The sequence below is a fragment of the Girardinichthys multiradiatus genome, chromosome 21, assembly GCF_021462225.1.
Source record: "Girardinichthys multiradiatus isolate DD_20200921_A chromosome 21, DD_fGirMul_XY1, whole genome shotgun sequence".
Lineage (NCBI taxonomy): Eukaryota > Metazoa > Chordata > Actinopteri > Cyprinodontiformes > Goodeidae > Girardinichthys > Girardinichthys multiradiatus.
Window position 1 is genome coordinate 38,830,973 of NC_061813.1, and position 19,377 is coordinate 38,850,349.

The 19,377-nt window shown below is 38.4% G+C and overlaps 1 protein-coding gene across 2 annotated transcripts; it reads right to left on the reverse strand.

Annotated features, from left to right (window-relative positions):
- Positions 1–7,900: 7,900 nt before the first annotated feature.
- Positions 7,901–18,842, reverse strand: si:ch73-264p11.1 (uncharacterized protein LOC100000923 homolog). Of its 2 annotated transcripts, XM_047350096.1 has the most exons (6): positions 18,763–18,842; positions 15,383–15,565; positions 11,892–11,955; positions 8,721–8,877; positions 8,556–8,672; positions 7,901–8,469 (listed from the first exon to the last, which is right to left on the reverse strand). In XM_047350096.1, the coding sequence occupies exons 2-6, from the start codon at positions 15,523–15,525 to the stop codon at positions 8,429–8,431; spliced, it is 522 nt and encodes a 173-aa protein (XP_047206052.1). In that variant the 5' UTR covers positions 15,526–15,565; positions 18,763–18,842; the 3' UTR covers positions 7,901–8,428. The 2 variants fall into 2 exon arrangements, with proteins under 2 accessions (XP_047206052.1, XP_047206051.1); XM_047350095.1 differs by having other exon boundaries at positions 8,556–8,877; positions 18,763–18,841.
- Positions 18,843–19,377: the final 535 nt, after the last annotated feature.

Genomic DNA, 19,377 nt, shown 5'->3' on the forward strand with positions numbered 1-19,377 from the left:
CAGTGCCAAAACCACTGGTAAATGGTTTACTGACCATGGTATCACTGTGCTCAATTGGCCTGCCAACTCTCCTGACCTGAACCCCATAGAGAATCTGTGGGATATTGTGAAGAGAACGTTGAGAGACTCAAGACCCAACACTCTGGATGAGCTAAAGGCCGCTATCGAAGCATCCTGGGCCTCCATAAGACCTCAGCAGTGCCACAGGCTGATTGCCTCCATGCCACGCCGCATTGAAGCAGTCATTTCTGCAAAAGGATTCCCGACCAAGTATTGAGTGCATAACTGTACATGATTATTTGAAGGTTGATATTTTTTGTATTAAAAACACTTTTCTTTTATTGGTCGGATGAAATATGCTAATTTTGTGAGATAGGAATTTTGGGTTTTCATGAGCTGTATGTCAAAATCATCCGTATTAAGACAATAAAAGACCTGAAATATTTCAGTTAGTGTGCAATGAATCTAAAATATATGAATGTTCAATTTTCATCATGACATTATGGAAAATAATGAACTTTATCACAATATGCTAATATTTTGAGAAGGACCTGTATTTTTGCATGCGACCCCCAATGGAATCTAAAAAATTTGCTTAATTAGACCTTAGATAGCAGAGATTCCGTTCACAAAGGAGATCAATGCACATAAAGCCAACTCTGTCAGCCTCTGTGATTCAGCTCTGATGCATCTAAACTTTGACTGAACACATCAAACTGAAAAAAAACTGTGGTTAGACCATGTCTACACCTTGACAGCCCCTCCTATTTTAAAATGTTTTTTTTAGGTCAAGCACCTCTTGAGTTTCCCTTTGCCATTTTTGTAGTAGAAATAAAGTGTTGATTAGCATCAGATGTACAATATCCCACCGCCTTCAAATCATCTAAACATACGTCCAAAACTGACACCTTATATATTTGTTAGAGATACAATGACGCTGCAGAGAGACGTTCTGTGAACAGCAGTATGCACTAAGAGTTGTGAAAACAGACAGGATGTGTGGTTATGTTTCTGTCCATACAGCCACCAGTACACTTTGATCTTTTCATGCACTTTGTTGCATAATCTTAAAAATGTCTCTTGATTAATGTTTTTAACATGGAAAGTGTAAGGAAGAGACAGATGATCCAATTGTTTAGGCTTTTCCCTGCAAGGTGCAAATGTTGCATGTGCACAAAACCTTTTATTACAGGTCCTTCTCAAAATATTAGCATATTGTGATGAAGTTCATTATTTTCCATAATGTCATGACGAAAATGTAACATTCATATATTTTAGATTCATTGCACACTAACTGAAATATTTCAGGTCTTTTATTGTCTTAATACGGATGATTTTGGCATACAGCTCATGAAAACCCAAAATTCCTATCTCACAAAATTAGCATATTTCATCCGACCAATAAAAAAAAGTGTTTTTAATACAAAAAACGTCAACCTTCAAATAATCATGTACAGTTATGCACTCAATACTTGGTCGGGAATCCTTTGGGAGAAATGACTGCTTCAATGCGGCGTGGCATGGAGGCAATCAGCCTTTGGCACTGCTGAGGTCTTATGGAGGCCCAGGATGCTTCGATAGCGGCCTTTAGCTCATCCAGAGTGTTGGGTCTTGAGTCTCTCAACGTTCTCTTCACAATATCCCACAGATTCTCTATGGGGTTCAGGTCAGGAGAGTTGGCAGGCCAATTGAGCACAGTGATACCATGGTCAGTAAACCATTTACCAGTGGTTTTGGCACTGTGAGCAGGTGCCAGATCGTGCTGAAAAATGAAATCTTCATCTCCATAAAGCTTTTCAGTAGATGGAAGCATGAAGTGCTCCAAAATCTCCTGATAGCTAGCTGCATTGACCCTGCCCTTGATAAAACACAGTGGACCAACACCAGCAGCTGACACGGCACCCCAGACCATCACTGACTGTGGGTACTTGACACTGGACTTCTGGCATTTTGGCATTTCCTTCTCCCCAGTCTTCCTCCAGACTCTGGCACCTTGATTTCCGAATGACATGCAGAATTTGCTTTCATCCGAAAAAAGTACTTTGGACCACTGAGCAACAGTCCAGTGCTGCTTCTCTGTAGCCCAGGTCTGGGGAATGCGGCACCTGTAGCCCATTTCCTGCACACGCCTGTGCACGGTGGCTCTGGATGTTTCTACTCCAGACTCAGTCCACTGCTTCCGCAGGTCCCCCAAGGTCTGGAATTGGCCCTTCTCCACAATCTTCCTCAGGGTCCGGTCACCTCTTCTCGTTGTGCAGCGTTTTCTGCCACACTTTTTCCTTCCCACAGACTTTCCACTGAGGTGCCTTGATACAGCACTCTGGGAACAGTCTATTCGTTCAGAAATGTCTTTCTGTGTCTTACCCTCTTGCTTGAGGGTGTCAATAGTGACCTTCTGGACAGCAGTCAGGTCGGCAGTCTTACCCATGATTGGGGTTTTGAGTGATGAACCAGGCTGGGAGTTTTAAAGGCCTCAGGAATCTTTTGCAGGTGTTTAGAGTTAACTCGTTGATTCAGATGATTAGGTTCATAGCTCGTTTAGAGACCCTTTTAATGATATGCTAATTTTGTGAGATAGGAATTTTGGGTTTTCATGAGCTGTATGCCAAAATCATCCGTATTAAGACAATAAAAGACCTGAAATATTTCAGTTAGTGTGCAATGAATCTAAAATATATGAATGTTAAATTTTCCTCATGACATTATGGAAAATAATGAACTTTATCACAATATGCTGATATTTTGAGAAGGACCTGTATAAGAAGTCTCACAAGATTCATGTTCTAACAGTAAATGGGGACATCATCACTTGAGCTGACCAGCACATAATAAATAATTTAATGTAGCAGGTGTTTGAAACATTCAGTGCTGCGTGTGTGCATCACCAGGAGTGAAAACACATCTCAGCTAAGCAGAAAAGACATGGTGGAATAAATCCTAATTATTCCTGTTGCGGAATAATTATCCAAGCACTGTTAATGTAAAAATCACTCAGTCTGGTTTTTGAAAGCATCCTGATGAGAGCAACACATAGCAGCCACATCAGAAGATGTAAGCATTGTAAGAGTGTAAGCTCTGATCTACAGTTAGTACATGTCTTTTAAAGCCAAAATATTTACTAGACAACAGGCAAGTTTCAGTGAGAATTAACTTTTCTTTATTTGTGTCTTCCGGCTGCAAGACCAGATCTGGCAGATGACATACCAGAGAAACCAACTCCATAGGCAAAATAAAACAAATAAAAAATATAGGCAAAATAAAGACATAACATAAACCATAAATTCAGCACAGTCATAAGATTTTAAAAGTCAGTCATGAGACTTTAGCAAGCCACAGCGTTATCCATTTAAGGCCATTTTTGTACTTTTTATGCCTTAAATAGAAATACAGATACTGTAGAGTACTGAACAGTGTGATATTTCCAGACAGTCTAAAGTAATCTGTCTGGGTTGTGGCACGTGGTTTTACAATAGAGACACAACCCACATACGGGACGCAGCGCACCAGGGTTTGGGTCCCGATCCTCCAACTGCCATAGCAAGCTGTCTTCACCAGCTTTAATTTTGTTTCAAAATGATAATTAATAATTAATCAAGCTGTCATTTGTGTTTATCTTCCTCCATAAACTAGGTGCTTTTTAGATACACCTGTTCAATGGCAGCATATCAGCCAATCACATTGTAGCAACTCAATGCATTTAGGTGTCTAGACTTGGTGAATTTGAAAAGCAAACTTCAGAATAAAAAATGGGGGATTTCAGTGACTTTTAACATGGCATATTGGTTGGAGCCAGACTTGGATAGTCACACGAAACCGTCTTTCAGGTTTGTGGAGAATGGTCCGATAGAGAGAAAATATCCAGTGAGTGACGCCTTTGTGGACAGAAACGCATCGTTCATGTTAGAGTAGAACAGACAGACTGGGTTCATTTGATAGCAAAGCAGCGGTAGCTCAAATAACCATTGGTTACAGGCGTGGTATGCGGAATACCATTACTGAATGTACATGTGAAATCTTGAAGCAGAGGTTCAAAAACCTAAATGGGTGCCATAACTGTAATAGATATCAAAAAGCTGAATCATCTGAAGATAGCTTAATGTCTTGTGAACATTTTAAAAGTCGAATGGTGTTTCTAGCTGAAAGTATGCAGAAGTAGTAAGCTGTGAAAGAGCTTACTACTACTACTAAGAGTGTTAGATATAGATAATAATAATAAAGAGAAACAGGATGCCTTCAGCATTCACACAAAAAGAAACGCATCAGAGCTACAACTGTTTATGTGTCTCTCAGTTCCTCTAATAGAGCTTTACAAAGTGAGGCTGTGGTACTGTTTGTTGCCGTGTTTAGTGAGTCGATGGAGACTCATCCTTTATGGAAGCAAATCGTTACCATATTTCAAATGAAAAAGCATTTTCAGAAATGCTTTTTCATTTTAAGAATGTGGCTGCATTGTTTGACTCATAAATGAAATTAGTTATCAATAATCCTATTTGCATTTTAATTTTCTTCTTCAAGACTGTACATTCTTTCACTTAATTAAAATGAAAAAGACATTTGAGATTTATTTTTCAAAATATGCCCCAGCAAATAGATACCAAAATTCAATTTGAAATGTAAAATTTGAAAATGAAAAAGCATTTCCAGAAATGCTTTTTCGTTTTAAGAATGCGGCTGCGTTATTTGACCCATAAATAAAATTAGTAATCAATCATCCTATTTGCATTTTCTTCTTCATGACTGCACATTTCATTCCATAATCAAAAAGAAAACAAAGCAGACATTGCTTTTTCGTTTTCGTGGTCTGCCCGCAAAGTACTGCCCAGAACTCAAAAACGAAAAAGCATTCCGAGCTGCGGGCGCAGAAGAGTGACGTCAGCAGCCGCTCTTCCTCAGCTCTCTGCTGACCGAGCTACCCATCTTGTTCAGTAGGGGGCGCTGTGCACGTCTGCATTGCATTACATTGCAAACGTGCCTAGAAATTGATTGAATTGCAGCAGGACCGAGCTCAATTTGTGGCAGTGGAAGAACTGGTAGTTCCGGTGGCAGGCTGTGGTGGAACTGCCACAGCCTGCCACCGAAGCTGCCACCGGAACTGCCACAGTCTGCCGCAGGGTGGCAGGGGATTCCACGAGGATGCCAGAAGGTGCCAGACCGGCCGTAAAAACTTGCCATTGCGGTTGCCGCTGTTTTTGTGGAAGCTGATGCTGATTATCGGCAAATGGGATTATTGTTGTAGCCTGTTACCTTTAAATAATGATTTCATTATTGATTATTATTTAATAAACAGCTTTAGACCCATAACATAAGGTGATTGTATTTACTTGACATGGAAAATAAATAGCACTATGTGTGACGTGTTGAAAGGATGACGATTTATTGCACAAACAGCCGGTTAATTATAGAGCGGCTATTCTGAATCGTCACTCACAGAAAATTATAAATAAATGCTTAAAAACACGCTGGATGTCTCAGGCCATAAGGCTGCCACCGGAACTACCAGTTCTGCCACTGCCACAAATTGAGCTCGGTCCTGCTGCAATTCAATCAATTTCTCGGCACGTTTGCAATGTAATGCAATGCAGACGTGCACAGCGCCCCCTACTGAACAAGATGGGTAGCTCGGTCAGCAGGGAGCTGAGGAAGGGCGGCTGCTGACGTCACTCTTCTGCGCCCGCAGCTCGGAATGCTTTTTCGTTTTCGAGTTCTGGGCAGTACTTTGCGGGCAGACCACGAAAACGAAAAAGCAATGTCTGCTTTGTTTTCTTTTTGATTATGGCATAAAATGTGCAGTCATGAAGAAGAAAATGCAAATAGGATGATTGATAACTAATTTTATTTATGGGTCAAATAATGCAGCCGCATTCTTAAAATGAAAAAGCATTTCTGGAAATGCTTTTTCATTTTCAAATTTTACATTTCAAATTGAATTTTGGTATCTATTTGCTGGGGTACATTTTGAAAAATAAATCTCAAATGTCTTTTTCTTTTTCATTTTAATTAAGTGAAAGAATGTTCAGTCGTGAAGAAGAAAATGCAAATAGGATTATTGATAACTAATTTCATTTATGAGTCAAACAATGCAGCCACATTCTTCAAATGAAAAAGCATTTCTGAAAATGCTTTTTCATTTGAAATATGGTAACAATTTGCTTCCATAATCCTCTGCTGTGGTTACTTGTTATACTTGAAAACGACAAGCAGAAAGCTGTCTACTTCCATATTTAACCCATACATTGATGTTCCGGTCTATATCCAGTTCTCCCTTTTCGGGGCAAAAGTAACAGCTCCGTTGAGATTCTAATTCCTCAGGTTGTATTGTATTAAGAACAGTCATTCATCCAGCCTAATAGGGCCACTACTTTTGTTTGGAAACCTTTGTCAAGTTTTAAAAATACCAAATTCAGAAAAGTAGTCCTAAATTAGCCTTGTCTGGTGAAAGTCAGCTTCTCTGAAGGTATCCCAGGGTAGGACCATCCTAAAGTAAAAAACATAGATTCTGGATACATGTATTACTATGCCAGGTCTTTGTTGGAAGCAATGGAGCAAAGAAGAAAAAATGCATCCAGACACCACCAGCACCCGTGCTGGTTCAGCGGGGGACTGGAGGCTGCTGTCAGCCGCAGGGGCTACACAGGGATCTGGTGGGCAACCCTCCATCTTGACCTTCCAGCGGCTAACTCACCAGGTGGGAATGGTGATGTGCCCTCCCTAATTTGCTAGCTGCCTTAGTGGGCTCAAGCCTGCCCAGTGGTTTGGACGGTTGAAAGGAGTTTGCCCTGCTTGGTGCTGGGCGGTCTTTCTGCCAGGGTGCAGTGGAGGTATGTCCTGCGCACTGGGGGATGGCAGTGTGGCCGGGTCGGGGGGTCTCAATGCCCCACGTCTTATTCTATGCCTCTTTAGCCTGGATGCTGCTGCTCCTATCCTTCACTGACGACCTACCTCTGAGTGGTGCATATGCATACTCCCCTTGAGTGATGCCCTCTGTATTTGTCTGCCTGGGCTGCTACTGCCTTCTGGACCCAAGTCCACCCATCCTTTACTGCCCTTTAACTTAAGGTGAAAAACTCATTTACACATACCCATTCAACACAAACACACCTATTTCCACACATTAGCTCACATGCCATGAGACAGGCTCCCTGGTTTATTTCAGACCAGCATAACCTAAAGTACAATGCTAGATAATTGGATAGAAAATGCCGCTCTTACACATCTAGAGCAGTCCTGCTTAATCAGGAAAAATAGTCATCTATGGCATAAAAATATCCCTTGCCAAGCTAGAACACCATTAATAGAAGAGAACAAGAATAATCCTAGATTTCTCTTGAGTACAGTTGCTAAACTTACAGTCATAACATTCCTGTAGCTCTCAGCAGTCATGACTTCATGGTCTTCTTCTTAAATAAAATTGATTCTATTAAAGATTAAATCTTTGACATACTCCTGAACATGATTACTTCATCCTCAGTGAGACAACATTGGAAATAACTGCAGAACCTGATTTGTGTTTGGACTGTTCTGATCCGGTGGAGCTTCCTGAGTTATCAGAAATATTAGCTTCATCTAAACCTTCAACTTGTATGTTAGACCCAATCCCAACCAAATTATTTAAGGAAATGTTCCCTTTTCTTAAGAAACCTTCACTTGATCGAGATGACTTGAAAAATTACAGATCTATATCCAATCATCCATTTGTTTTTATGCTGGATCCAGGCTTATTTAATAAAGTTAATTACACTGACATTTGTTTGACGGATCAGTAGAAAAACACCTTCTGTATACCTGAGAAAGAAGAGGCTACAGGTGGCCTGCCTGAAGTCCTCACCTGTCCTCAACTGGTAATTTGGGACATTTGGGAATTAAAAATGGGATGAAGAGTGTTAGACACCTGAAGACATGCTTGTAGCTGACATTTATTATCACTTTATATCATTGATGCCAGAAATGATGCAAAGTGTCAGAAGAAGCAATAAAAACTTTTTTTTGTTACATTTTGCAGCTTGTAATCCATCAATGCCTTTTTGACAGGTTTACTGTACATGAAAACAGTGGTTCTCAGGGGAGATCTCTGAGGAAAAAGCCGAGTAGAAACAACGGTAAGGATGAAGTTCAAATCCTCATCTGCAGAAAAGTTTACAGACGTTCATCCCTACATTGAGATTAGGTAACAAATCAACAAGCCATGCCTGTCTTTGTAGGAAAATTAATTCAACAGTGAAAACCTTGGCAGACCTTTGGTCAAGTCTTTCTGAACCAATGGATCCAAACTGCTCAGAGCTTTGCACATAAAAAAATAAAGAAATCTAAATTCCAAAGACAAAACGGTCTCTATGAGAAATATTGATCCCATATAAGGTGCAGTCTGTGTTCTTGCTGTCCTTCGGTTTCCTTGAGATGTTTGCAATCGCTTTGATGACTTAAGTAAGCGTTAATCAGGAAGAACTTCCACATAATCCGCAGAAGGATCATCTAAAGTAACACAAAGGACAAGTTAAATTAAAAAACAGTTAATGGAGAGATACTGCAGGTAAACAAATTAAAATGCTTTTACATACTCTCGTAGTCATTTTCCTCTTCAGGTAAAGCTACATCTCTTCCACCTGATACTCCAGCCGATACTCCAGTTGATACTCCAGCCGATACTCCAGCCGATACTCCAGCCGATACTCCAGCCGATACTCCAGCCGATACTCCAGCCGATACTCCAGCCGATACTCCAGGCCGTATGTCCAATCTGCGCGGTGGCTGGATCAACATGGGCGTCTTCTTCTTCATCGCATGCCGTAGGTGAAGGGCCAGACCCTGGTTTCTCCTCTTGTAATTACGGATTAAATCGCCCAAAGTCTTAAAATATGTTTCCTGCACACCTCCTGATGTCTGTGGAGGCAACAAATAGAAATAAAACCAAAAGTGCATCATTTCTGAGCAAATGTCAGAAATGTGGGATTATTGTAAATCTACCTTCAATAACCAAATATTTTCAATAACAGTTAGTTTGCAGAATATTTTCGCTTAATTTATTTATTTGTATTTCATTGCCAAATGTAAAACATGTTTTAAAATTCTTGCTAAAGCTTTCCAGAGGCAGAAGGGAACCTCAGCAACTTCCAGTGGAAAGTATGAAAAATCCAACATAAAACGACCAGGAAACATGTTCAGAAAATGTTTTACCTGAAACTAAAGTTCTAAAACAGTAAGTGGGAACACACAATATAAACACATAATTTATGCTATAATAAAACTAATAATAAATATGAATATTGCAATAATAGAAAATATCTAGAAATACATACAGAAATGAAAGGTTAAGTATAAAATACATATAAATAAAACATAGGACATAAACACAAACTAAAAATCAAACAGAAAACAAAGTTACTTTAAAAAAAAGTAATTGTAAGGGCAAAAATCATGTTCTGGAAAATTACTTGTTATTCTGTCAATCAAAAACAAACCAACAACCAAACCACCTTTTACCACACATCTGCCCTATTTTCACTTTATCTAAAGATAAAACAGCTAAAATATGTGGGCAGTCTCAATGTTGTCTAATAAAACCCTTTGATTTTCATTAGCTCTGATGTCATTCGGTGTGTAGAGTGGAAAAAGTCACCACCGTTACGTGTCACTATCAGTGCAAACAAGTTAGAAGTTTCCTTTCCCGTGGGGGTGAGTTTCCACCATGGGGGTGAAATGTCCTAAAATGCTTTAACATCATTTAACATCATCATAATGGCATTTAAATATTTCAGTGTTAAAATAAGATCTCCTATGCTGCTGAAAAGCCCTTTCAAATACAATCATAGAAAAAAGAAACGTAATTCAACTAAAATTCATTTGGCTGTGACCTCGAGATCACAAAAACTCTCAACAGATTCCACAGAGACACTGTTTATGAAACCAAGTGAAGAAGCTGTAGGTGAGGTGTCACTGATTAATGCATTAATTAAATGATCCTTTTCAGTGTGATCACTTCTATAAAAAGTGTTTTAGCATTTTGTTGCTGTGGTAAATAGTTGTTTTCACACAATGTGAAGGTGGAAAGAACACAGCAATGACCTTAGGGAAGAAGTTGTTGCTGCCCATCAATCTGGGAGGAGTTATCAGGCCAGTTTCAAACTATTTGAAGTCCATCATTCTACAATACGAAAGGTTGAAAAGTGGAAAACTTACTATCAAGCTCATCCCAAGGGGAGACGGCAATGCTCAGAGAAAGTAAAAAAAACCCCAAGAGCCCCATCTCAGACTCCGTAGGCCTCGGATAGCACGTTAAAGGTTAAAGGTCAGTACAAAACATTAAACAAGTGGGATTCGTTTGGATGGGTGGGCAGGGTAAGCCTCTTCTCACCAAAAAAATTAAATATGGCAGCAAAGGTGCATCTCACATTTCCAGGTGAGCACACTGAAGATGAATTTGAATGAAGAAGTGATGAAGATGACGAGCTGCTGGAGGATTCACCAGGAGAAATTGAGACTGATGAGGATCAGGGCATTGAGAGTGAAAGTATAGAGGCAGAAATCTTTAGTAAGTTTACGATAGATGGGAAATGTGATTTCTGCCCTCTTCCTCTTTATAAGGGTAAAAAAGGAGGTTGAAGAACCGTACAATCCAAGCAAATGAGGCGAGCAAACCTTACTGGGATATTAGATATGGGGTATAGTAATAGTCTGAACTTCATGTCACTGCACCCAACATCAAGTTTAGCTTTTTTGTATTATAAAGATAAAAACATTATGACATTAATTTCAGACATGATGGTTATTCCATCTATTTTACATCATTTGAGCCACAGAGGTTTGAAAACATTTCATAGGATCATTTAAATAAGAACTTCCTTTAAGTACAACAGGTCAGGGTGACAACGCTGAAGTCTTAGTTATATATTCATGCTTGTCATCCGTCTGCAATAAAGGGTTGTTTTGGTCTAGTGAACCGATGCAGAGCTGCAAGTGACTCTTCCATAATGATTCCAAAAACGATAAAGAACCAACCAATGTTTTAAAATTCAGATATAATAAAAAATGCAAGTTTTAGCAGTTTTGGGGTTATTTCACTAAAAGGACCAGTGATATTTTTAGATCTCTGTTTATTGCCATCAGGTTAGAAATGATGTTGTTTTTGTTTGTTTTTTTTTTACATATTTTAAGCAAAAATCAAAATCCCATAGGAACAAAAAATATGCACCATCGTTTTGCAAAAGTTTTAGGGTTTACATTTTTTTAAAACTAGAAATATTCATATTTATTAAAAATCTAAGTTGTTTTTTTTTTTTTTAAAAGGTCATGTAACATTAAGGTGACCTAAAGGTTGCCGACCCCTTGTGTTGTTTCAGAGTCCAAGAGCCAAGGTTTTTGAAGAAGAGAACGAGATGTTTTTCAGGTTGAAATGCATTTTTAATCAGTTCAACAAATAAAACTAAAAAGCTGCAGCCAGCGGTGGCTTTTAATATGCCCAGTGTGTCTTACCACCCAGGGTGGGGCAGCCTGGGGAGGCATTACTCAACAAAAGTTACTTTGGATCTCCAGTGTTGATACATTCTAAACACTCCAAGGAAATATTGCTGTACACTTCATCTGACTGATGAAGATGAAAGTCACATCTGATTCATGGCGTCGGCATCCAATTCAGCCCTAAATCTAAATTTAACAGATCTACACTGCATTTGATTTACCCTTTGTTCAAAATACACCTCAACATGATTATACTGCAAAGATGTTATAAAAACATTAATGTAATTAACTTGATCAGGTAATATACACCAATTAATAAGTTATGTAATGTGGGGCAGGAGGGGTTCGCCCAGGGCAGCATTCCTGCAAGAGCTGCCCCTGACAGCAGCTTATTGGTTAGAAAGACTCAAGATGTTAAAAATATAAAAGGGAGTTTTTACCAGGAGCGTGTAGTTTCCATTGTGCGCCTGAAGGATTCTGTAGGTATAGACCACCTTCTGTTTGCTGAAAACAGAGAACATGTCTGTTAGTGAGAAATGAATTCAGACGAAGCTTTGCAGAGGATTACATTCCTTCGTGTCCAACCTCTCCGGTGTCTGTAGTTGAAACAGTTTCTGTTCACGTTTGTTTGTCCATTAGATGTATTTCATAAGTTGTAAAAACACACTTGTTGGCATGTTTTGAAACAAGCTTAATGCGAGGCTCAACCACAACCAAACCTCTACTAGGCTTCGACGCAGCATCGAGCGCTGTGATGATGAGTTGGGGTTTCTATAAACAGAAAAACTAAGAAACCGAGCTTCTGCTCAAAACCTCTCACTGGTTTTAGAGCTGATACCTGCTTTCCATTCAGTTTTTAACAGCTGCTCTCTTCAAGGAGGAAGAGGAGGTTTCTTTTGACATTATATGATATTTTCATACCAGGCAAAAAAACTGAAAATGTAGCATTTTATGAACAACTATAGGGAGAAATAACATAAATGACCGTCAATATGTACCTATTAAAGAAAATCAAGAAAGCATGTCTACACAACGAATAAGACAAAATAAACATGATGAGTAATTGTGGACTACACTTTAAAACCAAGCAATAGAATAGATTTATTTTCATTAAAACCCTAAAACTTATAGAACATCTGTTTAATATCAGGTTGAGAGAGGAAGGTTATTTATGATGGTCTAATTAGAAGTTTTATTGCTTTATGATGAGGTTTAAATTTCTGTTTTATGTCTGTTATGTGTCTTATTTTAGTAAAGCACTTTAGGCAGTCTTGTGTTTAAATGTGGTTTATAAGTATACTGGATTTGGATTTCAGTTGATGAACTTTAGTCCACTTTCTTCATTATTCCATCAGCTTTGTTCATTGAACTAGAAACCCTGACAGTGTGCCGCCGTGTTTGACAGCTGAGACATTTATCTTTGGTTTGAAAGCCTCACCATCTGACCTGCATCGATACTTTCTGTCTTTTTGGCCAAACAGCTCAGTTTGTGTCTCATTTGACCATAAAATGTTTCCTCAGCTTTGACCCTCTCCATGTGGACACCTGCAAATTTGAGTTAAGCTTGAAGGAGCAGCTTCACACACACTTTAGGTTCATTTAACCTGATTAAAACTGATATGGCAGCAATCATTATTAAAATCATGTATTACGTTAAACATTTCTTAAACTGTGATCTGCAAACAGCTTAACTTATATTTCATAATGATTAGAAAGATTATGAAATATGAAACAATAAATGTAATAGTCATTGAATTAGTCATGGCTTTTTGATAACATAAAAAATATGCTAATACACATAAAGCATTTAAATGTAATAATCCTTATATTTTGTCTAATCTTACTATGGGACAGAAACATTTGCAGCTCTTTTTTATGGTCATTACATATGAAGCACAACAGCTGTTTCCTGCCAACAGTTTGCACAAATAAACCATTTTAAACTGAACTCTGTGCAGCAAATTGTGAAAAATGTGCATCGTAATACAGAGAATAAGATATAAGGAAAAGACGCATGATCCTGTATTGTTTTAGATCATTTGAAATGTTAAAAACGTATTTGAACCTGAGCAAAAGTATGTGGAGAAACAGTAATGTTGACCGATGCCTTCCAAATATATTTTTTTGTTCTGTTTCATTAACTTTACTTCCTGCAGATGCGATTTTTCTTTTTCCACTGCGGCAACACAAGCTGTTTTGAATGTTCCACGTTATACCTGTACTACCTGCTAGCAGCCAAAATCAAACCTGAGTTATTTGGTATAAAAAAGTAACAAATGAACTCTGAAAACTGTAAAGCAAAAATGGCAAAGCATTTTATTTTTAGCTCAACAGCAGCTGGTCTGTTCAACTTTTAAAATAAAATGAGATGCTGCTCAGTGGCACTGAACCCAAGATTGCATCAAATTCACAATGAGCATGTATTTTTAAAGAGTAAAATGAAAAACCATGCCACACCATCTTTATTGATAAAGCACTTTCTAATAAACCAAGATCCATAAAGTGCTCTGCATGTGCAAAATGACAAGCAATTAAAGAAAGGAAAATGCTAAAAATAGAGTCAACCTCTTCACTAAATAAACATGTTTTAAGATGATTCTTCAACTCAGAAGAAGAAGACCCGGTCTGAGATGCAGGGGAGGCACCGCTGCAGCGAAACACAGTCACCTCTAAGGTTTTGCTTGGTTTTAGGCACATTAAGAAACTGCAATTAAAATATTTACAGTTCTAATTGATTTATACATCCAGGACTGAGACTGAGTTACTATATAACACATCACTCTAGGAGTTCGAGTTAACTCCTCATTAAGCTTTGACCCACATTAGATCTATTTCTTGTTCGTGTTTCTTTCATTTAAGAAACATTTCTAAACAGAAGACGTGATCTCTCGAGCAGATCTAGACGACGTCATTCATGTATTTGTGTCATCACGCTCAGATTACCAGTCTAGATAAATCATCTGTTTCACGTCTGCAAACTATCCTGAACGCAGCAGCCAGATATCTCCCCAGATCTGGTGAACACTTTCATATGAACCATGGTTTTTTTACTCTCTAAACTGGCTCCCGGTTCCGTTTAAAGTTCTGGTTCTCACCTACGGAGCTCTAAACGGCCAGGCTCCTGATTATTGTGTCAGCTTTAAACAAAACATTCTGCTCCTTTTAGCCTTCGATCCCAAGCCCAGAATCTCGTGGCTGTTCCTCGTACGAGGCTACAAACCAAGGGGGACCGGACCCTTCAGTCTGTGGCTTCTAGACGGTGGAAGAGCTCGTCCCTGAAGAACTTCAGTTTGCTGACTTTGTGGACCGAAAATGGTTTGGTTCCACCGGGGTTTTATGTCATGGTTTCACTGTTTTTTATACTAAGTGTAACTAATGTGTTTTATTCTGTATAGCGCTTTCTGACTTTGTGTCTCTGAGGCGCTTTCTAAATAAAGTTTAGTGACTTACTATCACTGATTTAATTTATTTATAAAAGAATGTTTTACTGTATATTTCATACTAAAGATCAAGAATTAGAATATTCACATTAATAACTCATTTACAAATGTTGTTCAGGCTGTAAAATTTTCTTTAACAACACAATATCTGTTTAACCTCTGCATCACAACTTGGTGGAAACAAACACATCAGCTCACAGAACCAGCGCCAATACAACAGACAACAGTGCCCTGCAGAGGATGGTGAGGGGACCTGGGAGGATTGTCCCTACGCTGTGTCCAGGATCCGTTTCAGAGCCGCTGCGGGGACCAAGTTCTGAACATTAGGCTGACTCTTCCATGTCCTCTGCATGAGCTGTTTGAACTGCTACCATCAAGCAAATGGTACCAAAACACCAACACCGGAACCAGCTGACAACCCAGCTTTCTGCTTCAAGCTGCTGTCAAATTACTGAGCTGCTGAGAAATATCTGGTTTTGTTTGGTACTCACTAGACACAGAGGCACAAGGCTCCCTGGATGGTCTCGCTCTCTCGGATCAGGTAAGCTCCATCCTTGTTCTTCCTCCCCAGCAGCTCCTCACACTCCCTCTTGGACATGGCGCCGTGGTAACACTCCGGCAGAGCTTCTGCCATAGTGAAAAGAGGCCTCCGGCCAACAGACAGACATCCACCTCTGTGTTTGAGAAACTTCTGCTTTCATAAACAAGTTGAAAATTTCTAAGAACCACAGTTTAGTTCCGGAAAAGCTTGGAGGGGGAGCAGTAAAAGCTCAGGCCCGGTTCATGCAGCGTAGAATGAAAGGAGCAGCAAGGGAGGTCAGTTCTCGCTGCTTTGAGGTGCTCAGCAGAATTTACGCTGAGAGGGTACCAGGAAACCAAAGTGTTGTTCTGACAGTTTCACAGGAAGTTTGTGTGTGTAGATATGACGAAAGGCAGAAAATGGAAACTAAAAAATCTACAGCAGAAACCAGTGAAGCAGCACTGGTCAGTAAAAAGGTTGGCTGAATGGAACTAAGTAAAAAGCTATTTTTAAAGGAAACTTTTACAGGAAAACCCAGTCGTTTGATTGACCAGCTACAGAAAAAAATCAGCCCCTGCTATCAAACAAATCTCACCTACAGGCATCTAGACAGAGACAGTAATTCACTTTCACTCGGTTTGGTTCTGTTCACTGTGATAGGATTAGATTCATTTCAGGTCATTTAATATAAATTCAGTTCAGTTCATTTCAGTTTAAGTCTTTGAAGTTTGTTTAAATCCAGTTTGGTAATCTTATTAATATGAATGAATGATAGGTTGTTTTTGTTGTTTTGAACGTTGTGATTCTTTTCTTGAAAGGTGCTATATAAATAAAGTTTTACATTGTTAGTTTTACTAACTAGTTCCCTTCAGTTCAGTTCATTTATGTTTCATTTGAGTCTGTTCATTTTGGTTCAGTTCAGGTAAGTTAAATTCAGTTTAATTCATTTTATTTCAGTCCAAATGAATTCAATTCAGCTTAATTGGGTTTAATTAAATTCATTTCACATTATTTCAGTGCAGTTCATTTAAGTTCAGCTCAGTTAGAATGGATTTGTTTTAGTTTGGTTCACTTTAATTCAGTTCTGTTTGGATCAGTTACTTACAATTCAAATCCCTTCATTTCAATCGGCTAAAACTGTTTAAAATAAATTAAATTACCTCAGTTCTGTTTAATACATTTCAGTTAAAATCAGTTTATTTCAGTTCTTTTTAATTCATTTCAGTTACGGCATGTTGGATAAAACCCGAAATGTCCCATTCACTGTTCAGTCCAATTTAAAATAGAACAGAATAGCTTTTAATAGTCCTCCCTTAAAGGGGAAGTCCGTTTTTGGTATTAATAAAAATAAAATACAGTTTAGTGATGTCACACTTACAAAATAAGCAAAACTATACAGGTATGGGAAAACTAACAAATGCAGATTACACAACATGTACAAGTGTAATAAGATAATGGGGAAAAAACTGAACAAAGTGTGCTATTCTACAATTGTGCAAAAACAGAATATTTACAAGAATATAGCAGTGAGCCTAAATAATTACAGTCACAGTCAAATAACAGATTTAAATTTGAATTAATAATGTTACAGCTCCAAACAATAATGTGCTGCAGAAGCAAGCAGTAGGGAGCCTCCTTGTGGTTGAATGCCTCTTCAGTTAATGCAACTGAAGGAGATTTTATGCCACATTTAATACTAACGATTCAAGTTCATCCAGAATTCACTTCGTTTTTCAAATGATTCGTTTATATGTTTAGCTGGTTCTAAAAAGACAAATTAAATTTACACATATACCCCAAAATATAAAATAAAAAGCTTATTAAGTAATTATGTTTTATTAAATGAAGTTTTAAAATGTTTTACGTTTCACAAAAAAATGCAAAAAGGGTAAAAAAAAAAGAAGGAACAATAAGGAGCAATAATTGCAACAAAAGGTGATACAGTCATCCACCATATTATATTTGTTTACCATGCAGAGCAGAGAAGACGTTTTAAACCCTTTAAGGTATTCCAAAGTTTTTCCATGATCGTTTTTCTTTATCAAACTTTTCTTGGGTGTTTTTTATAGATTCATTTAAGTTAATGGGAACAACTGGAATTTTGCTAAATGGTTTTAAGAATTCTTATTTTTATCATTATTTCTCTGTATTTCTCTTTTTGTACTTGAAATTAAGGCTTAAATGAGGGCAGAAGTAAATGAAAATCTTCAGCTTGGTATATCTTGGAAACGTCAGGAGCAATTAGAACATTCTGCACAGCTGGAGAATGGACATTTTTTAATTTAAGCTGCCTTTTACAAAGGAAGAAATTTCATCTCCACTGCTCTACAACTTAGCCTTGGCTTTAAAAGGAAACAAAAAAAAAAATAGAAAGTATTAATGCATTCTCCTTGATAAAGGGTTTTCATAAGGAGTACACCAATCTTAATGCTGATCCTATTAATAGTGGATATGCAGAAAAGGGTGGGTAGCTTCTACAGGGTCCAAACTTAACCAGCTCATTGGTAGGGGTTCTAATGAGATTTCGACAGGAACATGTGGCATTAATGGCAGATATAAAAGCCATGTTCCATCAGGTGAAGGTGTCTGAGGAACATGTGAACTTCCTATGTTTCTTGTGGTGGCCTCAAGGTAATTAGAACAAGACCTGGAGGAATACTGTATGACTGTCCACTTTTCTGGTGCAGTTTCCTCTCCAAGCTGTGCTTGCTTTGCCCTCAGAAAGACTGCTGAGGAAAACCAGACCACCTTTTCAGCAGATGTTATATAATCAGTCAACAAAAACGTCTATATGGACAACCTGCCATTGTAATCGCCCTGAAAATGTGAATATAAAATAAATGAGTCACGGACACGTCTTTCCTCTGCTCAGGCGTATATTGACTGAAGAAAGTGCAACTTAGGTACATAAAGGGTAATAATTATATCCACAAACTTCAGTACTGTTGTTTCACAAACCATTGCGGTACACAAATATGTCAGTAACAAGTGACACAAAAAATAAAAATACAAAATAAACCAACTTACTGTGATATGTTATATTTCTGTATAGCTTCCTTTTCCAAAATCCAAAATACACACGCTCAATAATGCATGAATTAACTTCAAAACGTATGCAACATTCCTTATCTCATGTGCAAAGGTTGTCTGCAGCTACACATAGCTGCATCATTCACACGTGACCTGGGCTAGCATCTTTGGCTGTGAGCTACCGGCTAACCGTGGTTAAATCTCATTTAATAATAGCAAAGTATGTAACTATAATTGATGACAAAACAAACATCCTCAACTAGTCTAATAGTTAGTAAACCCACTCTCAACAGTACAGGTTGGTTTATGAGAAACTCATACCTGAAAAGGGGAATTTTAAATAAATGAGTCACGGACACGTCTTTCCTCTGCTCAGGCGTATATTGACCGAAGAAGAAGTGCCGTGCTCTTTGTTATCGCGCAATAGCGCTCAACCCCCTCTGCTGGTCGCCTTTGGTTACTACATCTACTGAAATCAATACAATATTCAGATATGAACCGAGAAACTATACCTCTGGCTTACAATAAGCACATTTCCATGACGTCAATACAACATTCAGGTATGAACAGAGAGACTATACTTCTGGCTTATAATAACCACATTTCAATCCATCACACCATCGGAGGATAGTGCAGTTAGCATGGCTAAAGATCTCATATGCATTTGCATCAAAGGAGAGTTTACTCTAAACCAATGGATCAATAATAGTCGAAAATGTTTCAAAGTATCCCAGGAGAGCTTAGGTCCTTGACCTTGTGTGAGCTGAACTTGGACAGTAAGCTACCTGTAGAAAGGGCGCTCGGTTTGCAGTGGTGTACCGAGACAGACAGTTTTAAGTTCAAACTGAAAGTCAAAGAAAAGCCTTCACTAAACGAGGTATCCTGTCTATTATCAGCTCCATTTATGATCCGCTGGGATTCCTAGCACCCATCATG

Excerpts from the sequence above, each read along its gene's own strand:
- si:ch73-264p11.1 (XM_047350095.1), bottom strand. The coding sequence starts at position 15,525 with ATGGCAGAAGCTCTGCCGGAGTGTTACCACGGCGCCATGTCCAAGAGG. Across the intron at positions 11,956-15,382 it reads GCCTTGTGCCTCTGTGTCTA|CAAACAGAAGGTGGTCTATA; the intron begins GTGAGTACCAAA and ends CTCTGTTTTCAG. Across the intron at positions 8,878-11,891 it reads ATGGAAACTACACGCTCCTG|ACATCAGGAGGTGTGCAGGA; the intron begins GTAAAAACTCCC and ends TTGCCTCCACAG.